General features: G+C 38.0%; 1 protein-coding gene across 9 annotated transcripts in view; it reads right to left on the bottom strand.

Annotated features, from left to right (window-relative positions):
* EYA1 (EYA transcriptional coactivator and phosphatase 1) overlaps window positions 1-26,477 on the bottom strand; it is a 157,999-nt gene that overhangs the window by 25,986 nt on the left and 105,536 nt on the right. For 5 of the 9 annotated variants that reach the window (XM_009335030.1, XM_009335031.1, XM_009335033.1 and 2 more), the window contains 3 exons: window positions 19,708-19,847; window positions 18,457-18,540; window positions 12,318-12,407 (listed from right to left, as the gene is read on the bottom strand). In XM_009335030.1, coding sequence (XP_009333305.1) covers window positions 12,318-12,407; window positions 18,457-18,540; window positions 19,708-19,847 — 314 coding nt within the window. Of the gene's footprint in view, window positions 1-12,317; window positions 12,408-18,456; window positions 18,541-19,707; window positions 19,851-26,477 lie in introns of all 9 variants that reach the window. The other 4 variants (XM_009335029.1, XM_009335032.1, XM_009335034.1 and 1 more) reach the window with 1 other exon arrangement.

The raw sequence follows: 26,477 nt of genomic DNA, 5'->3' as shown, positions 1-26,477 counted from the left end.
GTACATGAAATAATACATTAGCATAGATGCTTGTGTGTGGTTTTGATTATAAAGTAAAAATTTACAGTCATTCGAAACTTTTTTCCTCTCTATTTTTCCTACCTTCCTATGGTAAGGAAAGATGTATGAATTCACAATGTAATGGAACAATTGGGAAAAAAACCTGTTTGCTTTATGATTTTTTGTGGAAGATACTTCTGTTTGTTAGTCATTATATTTGCTTTGTTAAACACCAAACTAGTGGAGATTAGAATCAGGAAAGAGACATTAGTTTTGTTAGTCAGTCGTCTTAGTTTGGGAGTCAGAGGTTGCTTGTATTCAAATTTCTGTCTGAATTTATTAACGTGATGGAACAAAAACAATCGGTGTATGTTTCCACTGTCTTTTTTGTTCTGTTTGTCAACCCTTATTTGTAGGTAATTATGGCTTGATTTATGCTTTATTCATTTGACCAAGCCCATAATAGGAGTTTTGGACTTGTAAACACACCTTTAAGAAAAATATACACATTTTGTTCCAATAAATGAATTGAAATATTTGACTTGTACTTTTAAACTTTTCAGTCAGAGAAAATTCTTAGAAAACCTCTTAATTGAGTTATAACTGCTGCTACAATTGGCTCTTCCCCTTGCCTACCAATGTTAGGGAAGGTGTTATTCCCCTGTGTATCCATACTTTACATTCGCAATGCAAGTTACACAAATATGCAGAAGAAAAAGAGGAGATCTTTCAACTGATTGATTGGTGATTTTCTACAGTTCAGAAAGGATCATTTGCTTAGATATAGCTGATCTTTCCTGTGGCAGTAATATTTCAGCTGAGCTCTGTACTCGTGTCAGCTGTCTGTACTCTGCTGTCAGTGCACATGTAAGAACTATCATGTCCCGACTGCACATAGTACTGCAGGTAACGTTCAGAAAGTGCCTGGACTGCCCTGTTCTGACTGGACAAGGATCTTGGGAAAAAAAAATAAAACAAACACTCCATTCCTTCAATACCTCATTGTTTCTTTTGTTAAGCTGCTCATTTACATTTTTTAAAATCCTCATTAAATCCTCATGCTTTAACAGCACACATTAAGACCGCTTTAGTCCACTACAGAATCACCCAGCTTCTTGATCACATCTAAAGACAAACTTTAAAAATACAAGTAATAGCAGTCAAATTTTACTTTAAAACACAGAAAAATAAAAGTGATACTGCAATGAGTAAAGGGAATAATCCCCTCCCCCCTTCTTTAAAGTTTCATTAGACCATTGAACTGGATGAAATTCAGATAGAGGCCTTATTGTAACCACACTGAAACAGTAGAAATCTCCTGAGACCGTGAAACTCAAACATTTTGGGAACCAACTTCAAGCACTCCTTTTGTGCTTTTAAACAAAATGAATGAAAGACACTTCTTAATTTTTCTTCCTGTAGCAATGTTTTAATATGATTCCTACAAAAACCCCCGCACAAACAGATCGGTTCAAAATACATGTGCATGCATATTTTCTTAAAATTTAAACTACAGTCATAGCAGTCACACGTAACTACATCAGCACAAACTGCACGATGGCTCTCAAGGTAGAGACAACTGCACCGGTAACATTGTAAATTCATTATAAAATTGAACCTAGGCCGAAGAGGTTGATGGAAACTACCTACCATGCATACTGTTAAGATGCTTACGCTGTGGTTTCAAATCTTTGTACTTATGTGAGGATTGGCTAACGTGCTCTCATCCTGCAAAATGGCATGGAAGGATGACACTTAGTTTCGCCTAGCTTTCCTAAAATAAAAGGTATATCATTTTCAGAAACTAATCCACTTAAAACACCAACCTGAATAATGCAAATCTGAGATTTATGGTTTAAGATGGTACCCAAATCAACAAGGAGAGAATTTTTTTAAAGGTGACTATTATGTTCTCTTCAGTTTATCTTCTGGGTTTTGCACTGGAAGAGCCCAGTGAGGAAAAAAAAATGGTTTGCCTCAAAATGGTGGAATTAGCACAAAATAACTGCATTACGTGAACAGAAAGGGTGGGCTGGGAAAGATATTTGAGTGTAAATTCATGTTGATCTTAGCTGGAATAACTTGCACTCTTCAGCATTTACAGCTGCACCAGAGACATGACTGGCTGTATGAGATTTTACACCTGTCAGCTTAATCAGAGACCAAAACACAGAATCTACTGCTCAGGAATGCTATTTGAATTCGTGAAACTTTTAGATTTTTAGGTTATAAACTAATAATGGATTACTTTGGAAACTTATGAATGAATCATAACTAGAGTATTTACATCTGTAGTAGTAGATAGGCTTTTTTTCAGTGGTATTCATAATATTTGTAGAAAATTAAGTAACATTTTGTTCACAACAGCTCCATGAAATATTAAAAGCCAAAAAGAAGCCTCTCTATGCAAGAATAAAATAAATGGAAAGCAATACATTAATTGATAGTAACATTAACTGCTTTTACCATTAGTATCAGCTATTTACTCATTCATTTGGCATCACTGTTCTATTATTTCAGACTTCTGGGATAACTTAAATAATAAAAAGAGCCTATTGAAATCTGAAATGACAATTCTGGCACTAAGAGGCCTTCAGAATGAATCACATCATTACCTAGTTTTGGATCTAACATGCTGAACCATCAAGCAGTGTATCGCATCTGTGCTTAGGGCACGATCTGCATTGGCAGAAGAGCTCTGTGGCACGTATCAGGGATTTTGCAACCCCTCAAAAGTAAAAATTCAGTAAGGGCAGGTGTTTATATGTGCCAGCAATATAACGTAAGCCAGTGTTTTGAAATCTGCTGATGGATTGACAGTAAAAGCATGAAAGTAGGCTGCAAACTTCTCAGTCTGTTAAATTTCCTACAGTGAGTTTTGCATCTCAATTTCCATCAAGCCTTAAACAGGTTTTTAGAACAACTATATAATTTCATTATTGGTTATAAGAGGATTTTCAAAGTGCTGCCTCATGTCATTCATTGTATAGCAATTTTTATGTTACCCTTCAGAGCCTGCCACTGCAGCACAACACTAAGGTTCTGCAACTAAAGCTGCCATACCTGGGGTAGATCTGTAAATCCAGAAACAGACCCTGTCTATATACCGCTTTGATGCAGGTATTACAATAACTTCCAGGTACCCTACTGCTGCCCTTCAATACACTATCTCCTGTACTGGCCGATCCTGAAATCTGGTATTTCAGGCTCTGCAGAACCTAGCTGTAACGGGCAGGTACAATTGTTACCATGAAAAGTATGTTAGCATTTGGTATTTTATTTCCTGGGAAGGGGACAAGAACTTTAATTCTGTCACTGGAAGGAACACCTTTGAATGTGCAATTGGGGAGAGTATGTAGACAAAACATGTTTTGTTATCTGATAGAAATTACTTTAGGGTACCATCTTGGAGATGGATTTAATACCACTAAAAGTTAGCTTGCTGTCTATCACAAATCTTTTTTCACTAGCATGTATGTCACTGACAAATGGGATGCCATCCAGAGGGACCTTGACAGGCTTGACGAGTGGGCCAATGTGAACCTCATGAAGTTCAACAAAGCCAAGTGCAAGGTCCTGCACCTGGGTTGGGACAATCACCAGTATCAGTACAGGCTGGGTGGTGAATTGATCTAGAGCAGTCCTGCAGAGAAGGACTTGGGGATACCGGTGGATAAAAAATTGGACGTGAGCCAGCAATGTGCGCTTGCAGCCCAGAAAGCCAGCCGTATCCTGGGCTGCATAAAAAGCATGACCAGGAGGTTGAAAGAGGTGATTCTCTCCCTCTACTCTGCTCTGATGAGACCCCACCTGGAGTACTTCATCCAGTTCTGGGGTCCCCAGCACAAGAGGCATGGATCTGTTGGAGTGGGTCTAGAAGAGGGCCACGTGAATGATTAGAGGGCTGGAACACCTCTCCAATGAGGAAAGGCAGAGAGAGTTGGGGTTGTTCAGCCTGAAGAAGAGAAGTCTCTGGGGAAACCTTATTGTGGCTTTTCAATATATAAAGGGCGCTTATAAGGAAGATGGAGGGAGACTTTTTATCAAGGCCTGTAGTGGTAGGACAAGGGATAAGGGGTAACAGTTTTAAACTGAAAGAGGGTAGGTTTACATTGGACATAAGGAAGAAATTCTTTACAATGAGGGTGGTGAGACACTGGAACAGGTTGCCCAGAGAAGCTGTGGATGCCCCATCATTGGAAGTGTTCAAAGTCAGGTTGGACGGGGCTTTGAACAACTTGATCTAGTGAAAGATGTCCCTGCCTATGGCAGGGGGGTTGGACTAAATGATATTTAAAGGTCTCTTCCAACCCAAACCATTCTATGACTCTGTGAAATGCTCTTTACTATACTGGGCGATTTGTGTGTCAGTGTATTTCTTCACAAAGCATGCCTGCCTACTCTTCAGCTCATTTGTACTACAGCAAAATCTAGGCATCCCAAAAAGAAGCCCTGGTACCAAACAGTAGACTACGTGGAGTTCATACTGGTTACTAGCTCACAAGTACAGACACCTGAAACACTGCAATGACTAGTGATGACCGATGGCCTTCTGCTCTAAGTGTTGTTTTCTTTTTTTTCCCCTATGCTTTTAAAAAACGGACTTTACTTGAAATGTTTGAATAACTCAAACTGGAACAATTACAACTTACAAAAATAATCCAAAATAAAAAACAGTAGAAAACAAATTAGCAAATACAATGGAAAACTGGAAAGTTTTCTTGGATGACTATTTGCAATGGGTTTTTGTCCTTTTTTTTTTTTTTAAAGTTGTTTGAATACACACATTTTCTAATTGTGTCAGCAGAGAGAACATTTGTGTCAGGATGTTCCTGAGGACCAAGACATTAAAGAGACCAAGCTGAAGCATTGTTAGAAAGCCAACTACAGCTGTACACAATAGCAACTACTACAACCACCAGACTTGGCTGCCTCTTTTCCCTCTAGTACTTTATGACAGAATTATCACCCTTGTATCTGTAGATACCATCCTTACCACCATCATCATCCTTATCTGTAGATGAGGAGACTAAGGCATACTAATCAGGAATTACAAAGTAGCGGCAACCACAAAAATGGACCTCGTGTCACTTCATTCTACACAAATATATATATGCAAAACACGTGCGCCAGACAACTGATTAGTACATAATGCCAGCAAAGGCTTACCCTGTAAATGTTCAGAGCTTGGAGCATGGCTTCAGACACAAAAGAAGATCAGACAGATCTTGGTCTGATTTTTTCTATGCAGAAAAGTTGAGCAAGCTTTTCTCTCTGGTGATCGTGTTTTCACGATCCTCCTTCTCCTTGGTCTGCCTGGCTATGCCTCTGCAGCTCCCCCAACTCCCATCACTGACTGGACCTCCATACGACTTAGTTAAGTTTAAATCTGGGCAACATCATACCTGTCACGCCTGCCCAAAGCTGGCTTTACGACATTTCCACAAGGTGTGAGAAAATAAATGATGGACTTCCACACTGCTGATAGTGGCCAACCTGCTCTCCCAGCTTGCCTGGAGCTTGCTCAAAGCCTGCACTTAAGGGCTGGCTTGCATCCAGCAAGCAGTTCACTTGTTAGATTACTTGACTCTAGGACCAGATGTGCTAAAATGCTTTCAGAAAGAGGAGCATTTTACCCTACAGTGGTCATGGTTCTTTGAGATGTGCAGTAACCTGCACACAGTAAGTCTGCAGAATGTTATTATTCAATAATGTGTATTATCATAATGCCCACGATCCCAAATCATGCTTCAGAGTGCTACTGTGCTAAAAGTTACCAGCCTAAGTCTGTGGCATATTAAAGGTCTGAGGGGAAATAGTTTCCCTTTCTCCTTCAGATTAAAGAAACAGAACATATGGCTGTATTGCTTCAAAGGCATTCCTACAGGGCACTGTGTGGTACGCTGGGGACATAGCTGTGTGCACGGTCACTGAAGGACCTGGGAGGAAAGTCACTTAGTCTCCTGCGGTGTTACTGAGACCTACAAAGGAGAAAATTCTCAGGCTGATGAAAAGAAGAATATATGTTCCTGTCATGAAGAAAAGGTCTCCTTGAGGCCTAGAAGTGATTTATATGGTGCATTTGCTTCCCAGCAGGGAGGCAGCCTAGTTTCACCTGTAAGAATTGAAGGCAAAGGCCAAAGAGGGACTAATGTTGGAGAAGTTTTGCTCTGTGATCAGGCTTCACGGTTGCTGTGCTGGGGTTTTGTTGTTCCCTTTCTTAGGCCTGAGCTCTCCCTACAAAATCCCTGGAGCACCTCTTCTTGGAGCAATCCCTTTAGTGCCTGGTGTTAGTACAGAAGGTATCACCATCTGCTATAGTGCCCCGAGAGCCTGCATTGCAACGTGGGCCTTCAAGGTCCTTTACATTTCTTAGGGGAACAGAAGGGCTCTGCATACTGCTGGGTGGCAGACATCCCAGTCACATTTCAAGTAGAAAACGCTGCCCTCCACACAGCCTTGAGCTTGCAAAGGAATACGAGGGAGAGGTAGTTTTGATAAATACCGATAGTCCGATGACTGGGAGCTACAAACAAGGAGAGCAGGCACATCCACATAGTAAATTATGCAGGAAACAATCCACAAAAAGCAGTTTTCATAAAAATACCCGGCAGTTAATTTCTCCCTATCAACTTCTAGATCTGAGTAAATCCAAGCTAGCAGTTACAGACTTGTAGGAGTCCTGGACGGATTTATTGCCATATGGGTGGAAGGAAGAGATTGACAGGGCAAACACAGAGCATGAGAGTGCAAGGATGCAAATGCTGTTCATTCTTTGCTTTAAACTGTGAAAAGATGCATCTATGTAAGTCAGTATCTCAATGCTTCATAAGAGTCGGGTATGTTCCCATATGTGTAAAGTGTAGGATTTGTAAAATGTTTCTGTATTAATCTAACTTTATTTAACGGAGTGAAGAGGCAGGAGAGTTAGAGCAACGCAGATGGCTGCTCTTGTGCCGCTCCTCGGCGTGGGAGGACCGGGCAACCCTGCGGCGGCAGGCGGGCAGGACAGAGGAGCAAAGGTGCTGCCCAGTAGCCGGGGGTGGGAAGCGAGCACCGCGGCCCCCGCCTGCCCGGGCTGCCGCTCCAGCCAGCCGTGGTTACAGACAGAGCTGCATCTTGTGGAAATCGCACGCAACTCCACCGCAGGCAGCTTTCCGTGCATAGTGATATGCTAATGCGACGCCTTAAAGGTTCATTAATCTGAAGTAACACCATACTTGTAATCATAAAGCAGTTCTGCAGCTCTTTTTGACAAACAGAAGAGACTATGCTCTGAGTTTTCATCAGGAACACATTAATATACATCCAGGTGGATTTTAAGTAAGAATCTGAGGAGAAATTAATCAAGGCCAGCATTCCTAATTGTTAGAACATAACTATTTTTCTTCTTTTTCCCAAAGAACCAAAGTTACTGCTTTACAGTAATACCTGACAGCATTCCCTCATCTTTTATCATTAAGAGAAATACACCAGCTAACATAGCTGAAAAACTCATACCATACTGCCGTCCATTATAAATGACTCCCATACACATATCATCACTTTGCACATAGAGACTCCACAAACAAAAGTGAATTGTGAAGCCATGACTGTGCATTATATATCCTTCACTGATGGAAGAAAAATGAATGCTAATCATCATTACTGTGCCTTTATGCATTGTTGCACTTCTCGGAGGTGTCAAAATTATTTTTTTTTCTAGTATCATAATATATATAACCTTATTCTGTGCATTATATATCCTTCACTGATGGAGGAAAAATGAATGCTAATCATCACTACTGTGCCCTTATGCATTATTGCATTTCTTGGAGGTGTCAAAATTATTTTTTTTTATAGTATCATAATATATATAACCTTATTTTGAACCCCCCCACAAAAGCCCACACCAAAAACCTGAAATGAACAAACAGAAATAAAAAGCCTAAAAGAAAAAAATAAAAATCATGAAATAAAACTACAAATTAATTTGATTTTAATTACTTCAATAGAATTCAACATAGAAAAAAAAAGTATCTTATTAATAAAAAAGTGTTAGGTAAGATTAAAAAAAAAGGCTTCATAAGTGACATTCTCAGCTTCAGTAAATACCTCTAAAGGAACAGATCTAATGAGATGGTACCATTTTAGAATAGAGTTTGCAAAGCACTGAACTAACTTTTTAAAATAGGATGTTCATAATCATTCACTACCAGCAATTATTCCTTTAACATACCTAGTTATAATATGTACCTGATATGCCCAAGAAACTAATAAACTAATCTTTTAAGAGGGTCAGTATAAATATGTAAATATATACAATCTTTAAAGATGCAGATAGGTAGATGTCACGTTTCAGTCCTATCACCAAGTTGCTAATTTCCCTAAAACACTGGAGTATACATCCTAAAATACCTAGTATGTGTAATTGCTCCATATATACCATTAAATTATTATACCTTATTATCCCTATCACAGTATAATCAGCATGTAAAATCACACATTCTCTTCTGATGAGATAACTCTGGTTCTCTTGAGAGCACTAAAACAATGTAGTTATTCCCTCCTGCGTGCAATTAAAATTCTAGAGTATGAGAGTATGAGATACTCATACAGAGTATGAGATATTTAAATGAAAATTTTCAATACTGAAAACCTAAACTTCCTATTTTGAAGCCCAAATGCAGATTTTGGAATCTAAATTTTGAGAACACTGCGCTACTTTCTACTGTTTGGCCTAGTATACTTCTATAATTTCATTATGAAATTACTATTAAGGCAGGAAAACATTGTTTATGATGGTACTTAGATCAAATTATACATTAGTAAACATTAGTATTTTCCTTTCAGTATGTTAAAAAACTTGTCATACCCCTTGAACATGCTGTTTCAGAAATGTTTATTCAAGATCTGAAATTATTTGCTATTATATCAATTTGGAATTAATTACTCCAAATAAATATGTGCAAAGTGAAGGAAATAAGCCATCTCTTTTACTTTTTCTCAGAGCAATAAACTAAGAACTAGTATAAACTGAGGGTACAGTAACTAATTGCAAATTTAAGTGCAGCTCACCCATTCATAAACAGAATACTGACTTCAGAGATAGACGACTGAATTTTTTCATTGAGTTTGAAAAATGCCAATTACAGATACCATTATTAGTATTATTACAGAAAGAGCAACATATAGGAAATTAGATGATTCATCTACCTGGCTGTATCCCCTACTAAATTAGGATGGGTAAAGTAGTTTGCAGCTGATACGCATTGGCATTGATTCATTTTATACAGACTAAAAAATGACTGCTGAAGTTTAGAATTTAACCTAATAGCATTAAATAAATCTCTAGGTTGAGCTTTGAAAAGCCAGCTAGGTCATACCCAAATCAAGCAGTGCTTCAGAGATTACTGCTGCAACCCTGCCCTTTGCATTCAAAATGTTAAATCAGTCTTCAGCAGTTTATAAGATGACAAAATACTTTCCCCCTAACTTGGATAACAAGACAGCTGTTCTGATTAGAGCTTTCTGGAACGCATTGGATGAAAAGAAGATTTTTATTAAAAAACATTAACTTGTGGTATCTGGAAAAATGTGCATCATAGGCCAAAGTTATGACAGAAGATTGCCTGCCCGTAAACCCAGCCTCTCTATATGCCAGGAGGGGTTCCCTCTGAGCCTGGGTGAGCCGGAGAGCATCAGCTTTCAGGTTCCCACTTTGAATTATGCCTAGACCCAAAGACATGTCTACACTGCGGGTTAGACATGTTCCAAATCCAGCTTTGCCTGTCTTCATACTATTTCTGGGCAAGGATGCCCAAGCTCTGCAGCTTGCTGGCAATGTTGCCTACAAACTTCTCGAATCCTAACAGCCCAGATGCTGATGCACATGAATTGGAAAGCTTAGGCCTGAGCAGGGTCACCACTAGATCTTCCAGACTCAGTCCTTCATCAGCAAGAACAGACGCTGAACATCAGAACACCCAAATTGCCCGCAGTTTTCATGGAAGCCTGTCAAGCTGTAGGGCAGCCTGAACTTCCAAACCACCAAGCAAGGACTTTGAGTTTCTGAGATGGATGCAAGGAATCTGCCCTGAGGTCGCAGGCCTTGGGAACCAGGCAGGCCCTGCTAATAATGGTGACATTCACAAGAACGACAAACTGAGGCTCCAGGAGGACACATTCCTTCAAAAACACCACGTGTCTGCAACATGTTTCAAAAAACCTGAAATTTCTGGTGAACTGAAAGCCTCAGTCCATGGCAAGGTCTAGTCCCTACATGCTGCTTCCCACAAAATACAGGCTCTCTTGTGCCCCCTCCCTGTGTACTTCTCTGTGGCAATCCACAAGCACAAACCCACTCCCCTGCACTGCTGAACATGCTCTTCTCTCCCTTGGACAGACCATGATCTTTCAGATCGGAGCTCATGTTCCTCAGAAATAAGGACTTAGAGCTCATGTACACGGACATGAACACAACTTCACACTCCTAAGTGCCTCTGTGTATGAAGACGACAGACTAGGGTATAGACACAGGCTCTTACACTTGAGTTTGGAGATGCAAGATAAACTGGCTTGTTATATGGGGGAAATGCAAAGACCAAGCTCATCCAGTGAGCTCCTCTACTTCCATGAACCACCTGGATCAGTATTTTTTTCATACACAGCTTCAAAGTTCTTCAGTGAATAAACTGCCATGCTGTACTGTTAAGGCTGTAACATGCCAATTAGCAGAAGATAATCTACTATCCCTAAGATGCAGTTGATTAACTTTCATTAAAGTTAGTGACGCTGACAGTCATGTATGAAGAAGTAGCTACAAGTCTACTAAGTATCTGGCTCGCACAGCAAATGAAAACACACTGAACTTTATTGAATATGCTGGCAAGATAGAGTAGTACTTTCTCTTTCTGCTCTGGATAAAATGAAATATAACCAGAAATCAGAAACAGATTTGGAAAATAACTAGCATTGTTATACTTTTCTACAAATCTGAAGAATTAGTCCTATACATGCAACTCACTAATCGTGTTTCTTGTATCCAAAACAATCATATCTTTACATACAGCTACCTTAATGAAAGAAAACACTCTTTTAAAATTTAAAGAAATAATCTATTTTATTGTAAGTATAAAAAATAAATACTCCACTAAGGAATGGAAGAAAAAATAAAGCACATTTAAATAATTTCATTACATTCTAAGATGCCAAATCATCTGTGAGTGGTTTCTTTTTAGATGAAAAGGAATCAAAATATAGGACAGATGTTGGACAAACCACATTTGAGGTCTATCACACACTGGCATTTTTCAAATGATTTTGGCTCATCTATTAAATAAGGTGTATTTTGCTTGATTTTGAAAAGGGAAACATCAGGAAATATTTAAAGGCCAATTGCTGCCAATTAACTTTGATCAGCAAAAGTTGCATTTGAATCTTTTAGATTCTTTTGCCTGTCTGGAATAACACACTATTCTAAAATCTAGCAAAACAACAACTTGATGATTAATGTGTGTTGGCAGCCCCACCACAAGCTTGCTTAACAGTTGGATTTTAAATAAACAGCTGTCTTCATTATGATGGGAAAGAAATCTGACTGTTTTCATGTTTTCGTGTTATTAAAATATGATCAGAAATTGCTTTTTTCCCTTTTAAGATGAAACAGCCAGGCATTATGGTGACAGTCTCTTTCAGCAGTTCCGATAGTTTTAGAACAAACTCACAAGCGTCGCCAAACCATAGCCTACGTAGGCTGAAAAAGCCCTTGGCATGCCGACACCAGCTCCTCGCCGGACGCCACAGGGGAGAGGCAGAGAGACCATAGCGCGTAACAAATCGTACCTGCCGCTGGGGAAGGCGGAGGACCCCCAGTAACAGGCCACTGAGACAGAGAGCGTATACAATACGCATGATTTCCCTCGGGTTTAAGGTAATACTTGCCCACAGTGGGATGCAAGTGAGAAATCTGTACCCAGCCATTAACTGTTTATAGAAGCTGAGGTTTAATATTTAATGGCCTGTGCAGACTATCGAATTCTAATGTTTATAGACGCTTTTGGTGTATCCACTTCTAAAACTTGTCTGCTGTGGTCATAAATACTAAGACCTGTGAGGACAAAACCCTACCATTTAAACTATTGCAACCTTTGAATGCCAGCGCAGACATTTAGTGTAGATATTATTATATACCCTAATGACTGAATTATACAGATATTTTCTAAATGTTTCCATATTAAAACTGTGAAACCAAAAATAATTGTCAAGCCACCTAATAATACGTAAAAAGAGACAAACATTAAATCACCTCTATGTTTTTTCAAAGAATGAACACTTACTTCTAAATCGTTAAAGAATAGATGCGTGTCTGCCAAATTGAAAATCATCTCTTCCATTCGGAGTCCAAGAGACACAGAGGTGGGTGGATCCTTAAAGAAGAAATGAAGCGAGTACACCATCAATACCATGCCTAACATACGTACCAGAATACAAACTGAAGGAATTGCTTTTCAAGAGAGATTATTTGATATATTAAATGCAACATCCACTTGTTCAGTTTAACTTCAGCAACTCTCTAATCCTGTACTATAACACTTAACAGTAACACTCAAAAATATGACTTTAACTCGCCTGGTACCATGATTCTGCAGCGGGACCTCTGTGGTCACGCTCATGCATCCCTGGCATGGGCTCTCTGCCCTCTGTGCAGAAAGGGCAAATCCATTTCACCTAAAACTTCTCCAGATTTTACAACTGTTTACAAGTTTTATGGTCAACCGGGGGCACGATAATGCTATTTTTACTCAAAATAAACTCTCACTGGTCACAAGTGAAAGGATTCGGTCCTGGGAATACCTAGTGACTTTAAAGCATATCACTGTTAATGTTTTATTTGCAAATGGCAATTATATTTAAAACTACTCCTTGATTCTCCACAAAACCATGCTTTAATTATGCTTTCAGTTTGGCCCACCCATACAGAGTGAACAAATCTATTGTTTGTTATTAATACATAACACACTTTAACTTCTCTACAGAAATTACCATAACAACTTATTCCTTACTGAGCTAATAAACTCAAAAAGCATGTTCAGCATTGTGGTTACCAAATGCATTACAGATGTTTGTCTTGTTCTGATTTTTTTGTGTTTTATATATTTTCAATCTGAAAAATTGAAAAGAAAGCCTAATATATACATTTGATATAGGGTTTCTCATTTATAATGCCAAGTATACCCAAGTGCACAGAAGCATGAGTTTGAAAGAACATGTTATATTATCTCATGACACCCTCTATTAACAATGTTAGTTTATTAGGAATTATATTTTAAACAGAACTGCAGAAGTGACAACCCATATTTTACTCAAAAGAAGTTAATATTCTAACCCCGATGACAACTCAAAGTTAAAAACCAAGAGATGCAGTCCCTAGTTTCTTTTTCCACCTCTCAATCAAATTAATAGGTGTTTCAACATGATCTCTGAACTTTCAAACATTTTTCTATAACTACTGGTTAAAAGGCAAAATGTGTCAGTAGCAACGAGTTGGAAAAGAATGGTGATTTGGCAGCTTGTTTGCCTTCTGGAAATGCCAAAACCTAAGTAAAACTAACCAGAAAAAGAATTTTGGAAAGAAGTATTTAGAAACAAAGTTACATAAAACAGACAAAATATCTATTCTTGAACTCACATATGTTAAGAGTAAATAAGTGTCAAAAAAATAGCCCTTATAAACGGGGAAGAAAGATTGCATCATGCTATTTCGATGAACTTTGCCCTTAAAAATAAGCCTTCTATTTAGACTGGTACTGCCACAAAAAGAATATTTGGCTTCTTAATTCAAATGGAAAGACTTTAAAATATGAACAAAAGTATTCTGTCTCTCTGTTTTAATATTGCTCTATTTGTAGACCTACGTCTTCTTTTATTTTACTTTTGTAGGCATGTAAGCAGGTGATATTTTCTCTCTAGCTAGGCCTGAGGCTACTTTTCTTACTGACATTCCGCTTATCTTTGTGCCTAGTCACCACCCCACCATCCTTCATAGCTCATTAGCCTTTTTTTTCAAACCAGACAAGGATTTCTATTGTCCCTGAGCACTAGCAGAAGTCGCCCCACAGAACTCTCTGCTCCAGTTGTTAAAAGGAGTTAGATGGACTAAGTGTCTAAGATGCAAATGAAGATCACTAGCTACATCTTGATTATCAACTGCTAAGGTAACAGTGTAGAACTAATCCCGTTCTGAACTTCCATCAGGGAACAATATTTCCAATTATCCAATATCCAACAATCTTCCAATAGGAACATCATTTTGAAAAGCAGAATAAATTGGCAGACAGAACATGATGTCGGTTATGAACCCATGTGGTTAACTTTAAATAAATGGCTGTGAATATATATTTTAAGTTTCAATGTATGCATGACAAATTAAACATTTTTATTAAACTTTTTATGACACTTCTGAGTCTGAAAAAAATGGCTTTTTGTAAATCTTTCTGTGAACCATTTCACTCCAAGGTATTTTTAAATGGCAGACAAAACAGAATGGGGATTTCTCTGAAGTAATATTAAAATAATGCCATTTATTAGGTTAATTTAATTAGGAGAAAAACAAATAAGAAAATCATTGGCACCTACTGAAAATGTCAGATTAAATACCATAAAAGCTAAGAGAAGAAACAAAACAGGTTGCTTTTCAAAGAAACCTTAATTCCTTGATTAAACACAATCTTTTGCTATGGAAAGTTCCACTTAGCATAAAAACTGTGTTAAGCTGCAGCTCTGTATACCCACATTTTTAACAGAAGCAAAAGCCTTATCTGCATTAGGGTTTTAAATATCTGTGTAGTCACAATCTTGCAACTACTCTAGTAAAAAGCACAAGAGCCTTGGTTTAAGGCACTGCAGTAGATTAAACTCTGATGTCAGACATTACAGTGGGGGCTGAAAACTTTAAAAACAGACTAGAATAAGGTTTAAAAAAAAAAAATAATCCTATACCGAACCTTCTTTTGCAATTTTAAGCCACTAATTGCTAACTAATTATTGTGAGGTGTCACACAATGAGGAGGAAAGCTAACACTCTGTTCTTGTTGATTGGGATTTGCAGGTTCAGGTGGAGTGTCTTTTCAGGTATGGTCAAAATCAGGTACAAATCTCTGAGGGAGGTACAGTTTAGCTAAAGAAAAGAAATACCAACGTCAAACTGCTTAAGCAGGCCTCTTGTTTTGAATACTGCTATTGGAGCCAAAACATTGTCTGTATGTCATTTCTAAATTCTACCCACTTGATTTCTTTGTTTGGTGGAGAAACAAGAAGCTGAAAAACAGGAAAGTTCACTTTGGGTACAAGGCTTATTTTCCACTTAAGCCTACAGGTCACAAATGAAGGGTTAAGTGAAACCAGGCTTTGTTTTTCTCAATCTCTAAAATATATTAAACCACATTAAAATAGCTTATAATTTAAAGGAAAATTCCTTTAAAGCCTCTGAATATAAATGCTTTTACGGAGAATGGAAATGTACATAAAGACCACAGTGTTCTAGTGCCAATACTGAGACATATTTCCACCTGCTCCAAGATACTGCAGAAGGGCTCCAACTTTTTCCAAATTCCAAAACTTAATCAGTTGACATCTGGCTCAAAACATAAGTTTTGAGGTGCCAGAAGCCCTAATGTCAATTAAAGTAACTGATAACCTGATATTTGATCAATAGATCTCTCTCTGTGCATATTAAAAAAAAATTCCAAAAGCAAATGGAAATGTTTTGTTTTGCTGCTTCTTCTTTTCTGGAAGTACAAATCATATTCCTATACTAGTTTCATACATGTCCATGAAATTCACAAAATTCAAATCACCCTTAAATAAAAATGTAGCAGTTTCTACCATGACTGTGCACACTGAAAAATAAGGGTATTATTTTGTTCCAACAAAGCTGAAGGACAAAAGCAGGGAGAAAGCAGAGCACAATAGCAGCAAAAGGAGAGCAGGTGATAAGAAGAGGTGAGAAAGTAAGAATATACAGAAAAGGGTGGCACAAGCAAGAAGTTATGAGGAACGAGGTAAAGAATAAGGAAAAGAAAATCAATCCCTTCAGCAGCAGGGCTGCTCATCATTCATAGTCATTCACCATGAAACTCACTCAGGCGTTATGAGAAGAGCTGAATGCCAAGTTGCCAAACCCCCTACTATTTCATTAGGATATTTTTGTTTGTTTGAAGATCCAGCTTTTGTATTTTAATGATTATGTGAGCAGCTTAGATTTAATTTTTTAAAAGGGCATTTCTAGCCCTCACCACAGTGCAGAAACGTATGAGAACGTGATGTTAGATTGCTCAAAAAGCAGAATACAGGTGAAAAGAACAAAAATTCCCCTCAACAATTTTTTCTTTTTTTCAGATTGACTTATGATCTGGATTTCTGATTTTAAAAGGCCAGAAATCATTACGAAACACTCTTTAAAAAAATGTGTACCTCCCATTGCTGCAAATAAACCCTACAATTCTCATATGACAGACACATGTTTTAACACGTTTGCTTTGAACATTTGACGCTATCTTCCTCTAATGTCTATGGAAATTGCTAACTGTTGTCTGAAGCTGTCAATAAGCCAAGAGAAATTGTGATATGAGTGAAACTTTAAGAAAACAAAGCAAGAATGGCACACTTTCATGACTGCATCTGAGAGCCAAGGACATGCACGTTGCTACCCCTCACCAAAAAGGGGTATTTATCCACAGCATGAGCACTAGTGCTGTCATCCCTCTTAACATCAACGGTCAGTTGTCGTTTAGCAATGCAGAAGTATTCTGCCACACGCCATGCAACCAGAGCCAGCGGGGCGAAAGCTACATCTCAAGTAAACAGCGCCCACAGTGATTGAGCTGCAATCAGGAGTCACCCACCTCCTTGCAGCATCCAGCAAGAAAGGTGTTTATGTTCAAGCCCCAATTAATGAAACCACTATAGGGAACTAGTAACAAGTGGAAAAAATACGCTTGCACAAGTACTTCCACGGCAATGACTAATTAGGCTTTTCCAGCCCTGCTCTGCTGCCCAAAAGCAAATGGTGAGATTCTGTTGGCACCGAGTTTTTTTGTGAGCCCTGGGATTTGTTCTCCTCATTCTGAGCTGAACTAAACTGTCACGGATTTGGTGATTTTTGGGGTGCCATGCAAAAGCTGTTTTTGGAGGCAGTTTGTCATATCTTCACAGAAGGCTGAGAAATGGAAAACAACTTTTTGTAAATGTTTAATACTCTATAATGCTACTGTCCATATGTATCCATACAATAATTGTCAAAACACTTAAAGTTCTAGTGTCTTTTTACTACCGAAATAGAAAGTATTAACATGTAGGAAACCAAGGCTGCTGAATTAACTTGCTTTTCTGACACATGATGAAAAAAACATTATATTCCTCAAACAGGTAAGCTGCTATTACAGCAAACTCTTCTGAAAACACACCGCACCTGAACAAGCAAGGAAGGCTGCAAAGAAATACTGCTTTTTATAATGCAAAAAGCTATTAGGAGGAATTCAGAACCTGACCCAGGCATGGACTGGATCAGAAGTAGCTTTGCCCTTCACTCAACTGGGTATAGGGTAAAAAATTTTGGTGATAAATATAAGCTTTACAAGAAGACAGAGTGACTACATGAAGCCAGACAAAACTATCTGGTTGTTCTTTATATGAAGAATTTTTTTAAAGTTACCAAAAAATCACATTCTAGTTATACCTCACATGAGGTGAACATGAAATGGCACAACAGATTTTAGCACAAGCTGAGACATCAGCTTTCAAATACAATCCTGGAAAAACAAAGTTTGATCTCACAAGGGTATTCCATTCATGAACTGTTCTTATTCACCTAAGACTGTGTTTGTCTTCTGAGAATTACTGAGGAAACCCACGGTCTGTAGACATATTCATTAGTTCAGTTATGATTTACAGACTGTGCATAATAGAAAGATTTGACTCATAAGCAGACTTTCAAAAACATCAGTCACTATGTAGATTTAAAAAAAAGTTAAGGTAAAAAATTTTAGACTAATCTGTCTGTGTCCCAAAGTATTCCTCCTCTTGCCTTCTCAATACAGCGCACACTCCACTGCTGATCGCTCACAACTAAAATGTTATTTTAGCAATCACTCCTGGAAGCTCTTCACTCTCTGAAGGAAGCTAAACCTTTGCAGATTTTGATGATATCAACAGGTTTCAGACACTCTGTACCTACAAACCAAACCTCAAGTGGTCAAACTATTACTCCCAATGCTATTTAATTATTTACTGAATATAAGAGCTGAGTAAGTGCAAAGAATGGACATGTGAAACAGCTTTACTCCTTGATTTTTTATGTCTTGAAACACCAGTACCATTTTGCCTCTGGTAAATCAACTAATGTTCTGGTCTTCCTTGTGTATCAACCATAAACCAGCAAATATTACTGAAAATTTCCATCAGTTTCTTGACACTTACCCTTCCATATCTGTTGGCATAGGACCCTGTAAGCAAGGAATGGAAAATGATGATTGTCTCATCCAAATCCCAAATGAATACTCTCTGTAAAAAGAGAATCAAATCAATGTGTTCCTCTGTGAAGCTGATACTTGAAATGGAAAGTTAAAATTTGAATCAGTAAGTGCACAAATGAGAAAATTGTATTGAAATGGTTATATATTAAAACCATAGTTTCCTTGCCATTTATTTTCAGAACTAACAAGTTTTTTCCAGAATAGGGTAATACAATCTGTTAGCTTTTTACTACAATTGCTATTATATCAAATTATTCTATTAGAATAAAATTATAGTTATTGTCAAACACACACAGAAAATGAGATGTACGATGTACTATTTTAAAGCCAGATGTGAGATAGAAACTGAAATAAATGAAGAGAAGCCTCTGAAAATTAAATCTTCTGGGTTTGAATTCTGTATTTCTGAAAGTCTTACAAAACAAAGTTCATATAACTGCTCTTGAAAATGACCTCTAAAACCAAAACAAAGCAAATTGCTGCTAAGCACTTAAATCGCTTTAATCTATGTTCATTTTTAATGGATTTTAGGCACCTGAAGAATGAAAATTATGAACTTGGATGTTGCATGTGTAAGAATTCATGGCATCAGTAAATAATTCTTTCGCTTACAGCCAATGGAAAGTATGTGTTTTAAATTTGTCCTCTGACCACACACAAAATGATATTTTAATGAAAAATGAAGTGTTCAAATACAAGCATTTTAAATCCTGGTGAGATTGTTTTTCCCATGATGACAAATGGGCTAAACTTTTGGAAAGGAAAAGTAATGCAGTGTGGACACTCATAGCTGTGGTGTGTCACTGGAGATGCATTCTCAACAAAAAGCATGGGCCACTGAGGGGAATGTGAACATAGCATGAGAGAACAAAAAACACTATTGCGCTAGAAGTGTCTCCTCTCCAAACGCAAACCTTTCTTTGATTTGGGAAAAGCTTGCTTTTTGGGTTGTTTTTTTTTTTTTAAATCACAAGGAGAAAGAAACCCCCAGTATTTTTCAGAGAAAGTAGGTGCTCTTCATGAAGAGGTTTCTTTAGAAGAAAAATTCTATCATCTTCTACAAAAATACTGTTAGGAAAAAAAGAAAGGGAGCTCCAATGCCACTTTATTTTTGATGTGTAAATAATACTTCTCTCTGCAAAATAATGATGAAAATAGAGTCTGTAACAGGTCAAAGACATCTAATATAATGTACCTCTAGATCTGAGTCAGGTGGTGGTGAAGGATTATTGTTTCTTCTGCCACGTCCACGTGATTTCCCATCTGAACTACGACGCAACCTATCTGAATCTGAATCTTTAATGGGTGTTGATGGACTGTGGATTGTACTGTATTCTGCTGTAGTAAAGAAATGACATTTTTACCTTTCAGTTTAAACTTCAAAATGTTCAACTTACTTGCTTTTTACATGTGACACTAAAACCAGGATGTTCGCTAAAGAGTCCTAACTAAAATAATTAAATCTACAATGATAAGTGGCGATACTGATACATAAATTAAATAAATCGAGTTCAAGTTATATGTAAAAACAGAAACATAAATTATTTCAGTAAACAAATAAAAAAGTAAGTAAAAAAAATCTTCGTTCCTTCAAATCATAGAGAAGATCATATCACTTCATAGACAAGATTAAACTCTAAATGAACAATTTTAATGGATACCAGCTTTTTTTTTAAAGAACAGTGATTTAATTCTAAGTTTTCAAACATGCTTTAAGATAACCATTATGGTGACTGGTAAGAAAAAAAAACATCCAGGTGTGAAAAAAAAAACATAGAAATTGAAAACTTTGCCAAATTGCCTGATTGCAGACACTTTACTTTTAGATGACTACATTTGAGCCAGATGAATAGAATTCTTTCTAAATATGGCATAAAATAGAGTCCTTATTTTCCCAGGGTAAGTTCAATTAATAAGTTTTAAATATGCATCAACTATGAAGATGAAATTTATACTATTCTTCAAAGGCCTACTCAACACTGAATTTTTCCAAGGAGTACCTTCAAGACAGGATACAATTCCTTATAAACAGTATTGTATGCTAATTATTATGCTTCAGCAAAATTTATTTACAAAAATATTTACTGTTGTTGAACAGGTGAAAAAGAATGATGATTTACACATGTAAGAACAAAGTTTTCTTGAAAACATGCTAGGTGGAAGATGTTTTGCTATTCCTAACATCCATAGACTCAGTAACAGTGAAGTGCTTGAACATAAACAAAGCAGACACCCAGCGTAAATTATCTTTCCTAACTCATTTAACTAGAAGTACTATACTCCTCAGAAATGCAACAACACATTTTAAAATCTCTTTTCAAGACTTCCTTTCACAGTCTTAAGTTCACAGAGAAAAGACTTTTATTTTGACGGTTATAATTTTTTTTTTCCTAAAAAAACCTATTTTTGTGAAGGCGGCTGGAATTTTCAGCATACAATATATTTATCAATTTCACTTCTCAGTTAACACTAACTACTCTTTAGAGTTCAGTAGATGTGGATATTTGTATCAATATTAATTTACTTTTTAATCAGCCTAGACCATGGCATTCCAGTTTGAACAGACAGGTATACTTCTCACACAAGTGATTCTTTCTCCTAAAAAAACATCCTGTTGAGGTCAGAGGTTAGATTAAGAAGGAGACTCTGGACATCTGTGTAACACCACATATTCACAATTACTCAAAATAATAATGGTTGCTTGTGCTGAATGAAAGGAAAAGGTCTTGAAGTTCTCATGCTCAGCCTTCAAATCTACACTTAATGGAAATTAGTATATATTATATATTTCACATTATACTTTTACCTAAGTATCTCAGGCTACATTAAACAAAGCAGAATAACAAGTTAAGATATAACTCAAGGTAAAACAAAGAATCTTCAAAAAAGACTCAACCTATACCTGAGAGTGATTCTGTGTATGTGCCAAACAACAAAAAATCATCCAGCCACATCAGTCTACATAACTAAAGACAGAGGTTTAAATGTTGAAGATCACATACATTCCAATAATATACATTTTTTCCTATGATAATGTACACTTCAGAATATTTATTTAAACTAATACTTCGAATGCTGATTGCTCTTTCACCTACTGTACACTAAAATGTAAATAAGAAATCATAACTCAACTAGTACAAATTTTCCCACCCTTTTAAACTTCAATGAGTTTATCTGCTATACATTATTTTTATTGTTAAAATCCTTAATAAAAAAAGAAAAAGAAAAGAAAGAAAACAATGCACAAAAACTCTGAAATAAATTATAACCCAGTAAAACAAACAGAACAGAATTTCTTCAACAGGTGTATTGGCCAATGATGTTCTAAATATGTGCTCTAAAATTCAGGTGTAATGAAAAATTGCATTTCCTATCGACTAATTGAAATCACAGTTGCTCTTGGTCTCTGACAGTATTTTTAGGAGTTTGGCTTTAGATCCCAGTTTTTTAAATTCTTCTCACAGACGTGATACACCTAAAAATTTTAAGTATTAAACTTGGGGTAGTAATAATACTACTAAATAAAATAGGGAACAGATAGCATGGAAAACAAAACTTCATGACAAATAAAATGAAATAAACCTAAAAGAGTGAGCACGCAGAGCAGAGCGTGGGGTGGGCAGGAAAGAACATCTGTTTGTAAGAGCCATCCAGCTTTCCATTTTTGCAAACACCTTCATTTAAGTATACTGTATTCAAAATTTCAAACACAGGGCTGCAAATTTGGGTGGAAGCTCATTTCCATCTCCCCTTCTTAGGTGCAAGTCATCCGTCTGAATGGGCCAGACCCCCACCTGACAGAAAGACTCCCAACCCTACCTCTGGATCCCAAGGTTGGCTGGGCACACCTTAGCCCACCCTGCCTCGGGACCCCAAGGTTGGCTGGGCACACCATAGCCCACCCTTCTGGGACCCGCTGTACCTGCATCATTCCCAAGACAGCTTTGCCTGTCTTGCTCTTACGGATCTCTCCAGGCAATCTACTCTACTGCTTTAACAGCCATACCATTAAAAACAAAACATGCAAGTTCAGCATTCATTACAGCAATTTAAGTCCCATCTGTGAAAGTGGGGAAAAAATTCTTCCCTTCATTTGCATGCATTTGAAGACTGTTCTCAGATCCCCTTTGTTGCTAGGTTAACCCTTCCCTGATGATCCTCTTTTCTAGGCTTTGATTATTGCTCTCTCTTTTCTCTCCAAACTGGACACAGTAATCCAAATCAAAGTTGAGCAAAGCTTTACTTCCCATGTCCTGCAGGCTACCCTCCCCTGGACACCACTTGGCAGGGGACAATTTGCATTTTCTGCAGTATTTTCAATAAATGTTAGTTTCAGGATCCCTAGATCATCTTCCGAGGAAGAAGCGGCACCTAACTGGTCGCTTCTCAAAGACCTGGCCAAATATTGCACATGAACTGAATACACAACATTGCTAATACCTGGAGCTTCTGAGCCTACTCAGGAGACCAGTCTGTTATGAACAGTGTGACAGATGGCAGTAACCAATGGGGGAAAACGTGCCATAGCGTGTAAGAAACTTATTCCATGTATGTAAAGGGAAACCATAGCATGTACTCTTTGGATTAAGGCTGCTTGACAGGGCAGCCTCCATGTGCACGGCTGGGTTACCAGCTCACTGTCCAATGGTCACTTTCAGGTCCTCATAAGGAAACCCAATTAAAGAATCCAGTATCCAGCTGAGCCCTGAGCCTTGACAAGCCCAAGCCCTGACAAATTCTGGAGCAAGAAAAACAACAGCGGCTGGGGGTACTCGGTGTGCCACTAATATTTGGAGTACTGTGAGCGGTCTGCAGTGAAAGGTAGAGCTTGGAAGGAGCTGCCAACATTCCCCATCCCACATTTGTCCAGTTCATCATTCCTGCCTAAATGTATACCTCACACCTGCTCCTATTCAGATCACATCTCCATTTTTTGAGTTCTCATCCTGTCTCCAAAGAACCCACAGCCCCTCTCAGCATGGTGTCATCTACATATTTAATAGGCAAACACATTCTGTTCCGTCATCTAAATGATTAATGAAAATGCTGGGCCCAAGGCAGACACTGAGGAATGCTACTGTAGCCATCCTTCTATTTTCACAGCAAGCTCTCACTGACTTCTCTCTGGACATGGTTTCCTAAACAGCTTTATATCATTCTGCTGTAGTTTCTGCTAGACTGCTTTAGCCTAGTTTGCTTACAAGATTGTTAAGTGAAAAGATTTAACTGTCAGGGCAGCAAAAGCCTAGCTGAAGTCAAGCTATATAGCCACAAAACATGTTATTGTTATACCCATTATTCTGCATTCGTTGGTAGGAGGAGGTTAATTTGTTCAACCTCAGCTAACTTCATAGTAACAGACATACTTTAATATTAGTCAAGGGAAATGATTGTTTCTGAAGCGTTGAATTTAATTTTACCCTGTTCCTGAGCATTGCAAACACAGGGAAGTGCAGGAGAAAACCCAGCCCTCCACAAAATCATGAGTAGAAAAGGGGGTGAGGATCAGCTCTCCACTGCCTGTCCCAATACTAAAGCAAGATCACCAAAGGAAGCTGGCAGCAGCCAGGTTAAACATAAGAAGGAGGAGTTCAGATAAAAGAATCATAGAACCATAGAATAGTTTGGGTTGGAAGGGACCTTTAAAGGTCATCTAGTCCAACCCCCCCTGCAATGAGCAGGGACATCTTCAACTAGATCAGGTTGCTCAAAGCCCCTCCCACCTGACCTTGAATGTTTCCAGGGACGGGGCATCTACCACCTCTCCGGGCAACATGTTCCAGTGTTTCAGCACCCTCATTGTAAAAAATTTCTTCCTTGTATCTAGTCTGAGGAAAAAAAAAAAAGCTAGGAGATTTGTAGCACCTTTTCTCAAAAAATGCCAGGCTCCCAAAAGATTACAAGGGTTCAAGAGAAGCCTGGAGACATCCTTGGAAGAGAGGATTTCAGGGGTGCTATGGCCATGTCTGTGCTAGCAGGTTGGGTCTGTGGGACCAAATAAGTGGTGGCAATGACTCCAGGCTCCACTGCCTGTTTCTGGGAGGTCATTTCATTGTAGGTCCAGCCTGATCTGGTGTCCTGAGTATCCTCAATAGGGGCTGGAGGAATTAGGAGCTGTCCTGGAGGACACCTTCCAGGTTAGTTTTGTCTGGAAGGACTCCAGCTGGGTGCTCTAGGATCGCTCTGCTGAGCCAAAGCTCTTCGCTTCAAAACAGACTCCTGCTCCAAATTAAAATGCTAATGTAGGCACACCCTAAACATACAAACAACAGCAGCTTTGGAAATCCCCTGAGATTAAAATATCTGGAAGCTGGAAAATTGCTTAGGGCAAGTCTTATACAAGCTTAGCCCTGTCCTCGCTGCTCCCAGGGTGTCTGCTGATGGCCACTGCAGCAGGCAGGGTACGGGGCCGGTTGGTCCATCGGTCTGGACCACTAAAGCCATTTCTGTGTGTTGCATACGCCTTCACAAAATTATAATAATACTGTAACAGTTATTCTTCTGTGTCCATTAACAGACACATATAATTTTAGACCCCTCTGCTACGGCACCTCTCTGCACTCTGACACCAAATGTTACTGCTTGTTTCTGCTTCACGCACTCCGAATTCCCTCTTCCAAACCTTGACCAAGTGTAATAGACCCAATCTTGACTTCTCTAGTCAGTAAGAAAAACATTTTTAACCCAGATTCTATAAATGTATACCTCCTTTTCCAACCTACGCATAATTGTGAGGAATAAAATACGTTTTCATTCTGTTTTACCTAAAATATATGAACCCAACTGTAGCAGACCTTCCCCTGTACTACAAGGAACCATATTATTGCAACTTGACATAAAATATCATAAGCATATACTTCCCCGTTATACACCATCGTGGATGGTTTTGATGGTTTTGTCACACAGGACAATTTTCCATTATCTCATAAATGAGAATACTTTGATTACTTATGAATAGACAATACAGCCACAGAGATACCAATTTCAACACTGCATTCTGTAATTCCTTTCTGTTTGTTACGGAAATCCCGCTAAGTAATTGCTGTATTTTCTTACTATTGATTTCAATGTACTATACAGCAATAGTATCAAATGACAAATTTGGGGAAAACGAGCTGTCCCAGAAATCCCAAAATCAAGCCTATCTCTAGGTAAGTCTGACTGGCAAGTGTGTGGGTAGAGCTCTTGCTGTTGACAAAGGCATTGCAAATTTCATCAGACTTCTTCCCTACTACTCTGAAAGGGTATGCAAAAAGGAGTAAACACACATTACCAAAGTAATCATATCTCATGTCACAGTAAATCACATGGATGAGATGGGTCTAGGATAGCTACTATAGTCAAATGTCTCTGCAAATAGGTACGTACAAATATTTTCCACTTAGATTGTGCCCAGATTAATGGTTTCCCCCCAGATCTTATACTTAATTTCAAATAAAGACCTTAAATCCTCAGGCCAGTGTTATTTCAACTCCTGTATACCAAAATAAAAGTGTAAGATACAGATAGTTTGAATATGTTGGTCTCTTCTTACTTTTGCATAAATAAAGCTAAACACAAAATTTCACTATACAAACTTCTTGCTTAACTGTTTACATAAAACTGGACCAGGATCAAACAATGCAGCAGAATCACATAGGTATTTGAGGATTATTTTTTTACTTATGTATTAAAAAAAAAATTACTACTGCTATAGTAGTAAGTAAGTAAAAGTACTAAGTAAGTATTGCAAGAAATACAACAATGCCTGCTGACAGGATCATAGAAGGATGTCTTTAGTGCTGTTTTGACAAAATGTCAAAATCTTCTCCCTCTGAAAAACGGATCTAATGTTTGTCTATTGAGAACTACTAGCATACTATTATGAACTTGACAGAAACCCCCAATAATCTGTCAAAAATATTGGCAAATACTCCAATTTATTTCAAGACTTGGGTGACTTTTTGATTTAGGATTGTATATTCA

Source organism: Pygoscelis adeliae, unplaced genomic scaffold (genome assembly GCF_000699105.1).
Source record: "Pygoscelis adeliae isolate BGI_AS28 unplaced genomic scaffold, ASM69910v1 Scaffold101, whole genome shotgun sequence".
In the NCBI taxonomy this organism is placed as follows: domain Eukaryota; kingdom Metazoa; phylum Chordata; class Aves; order Sphenisciformes; family Spheniscidae; genus Pygoscelis; species Pygoscelis adeliae.
The sequence above is the reverse complement of the archived record's forward strand: the minus strand, read 5'-3'. Positions and strand labels throughout refer to the sequence as shown.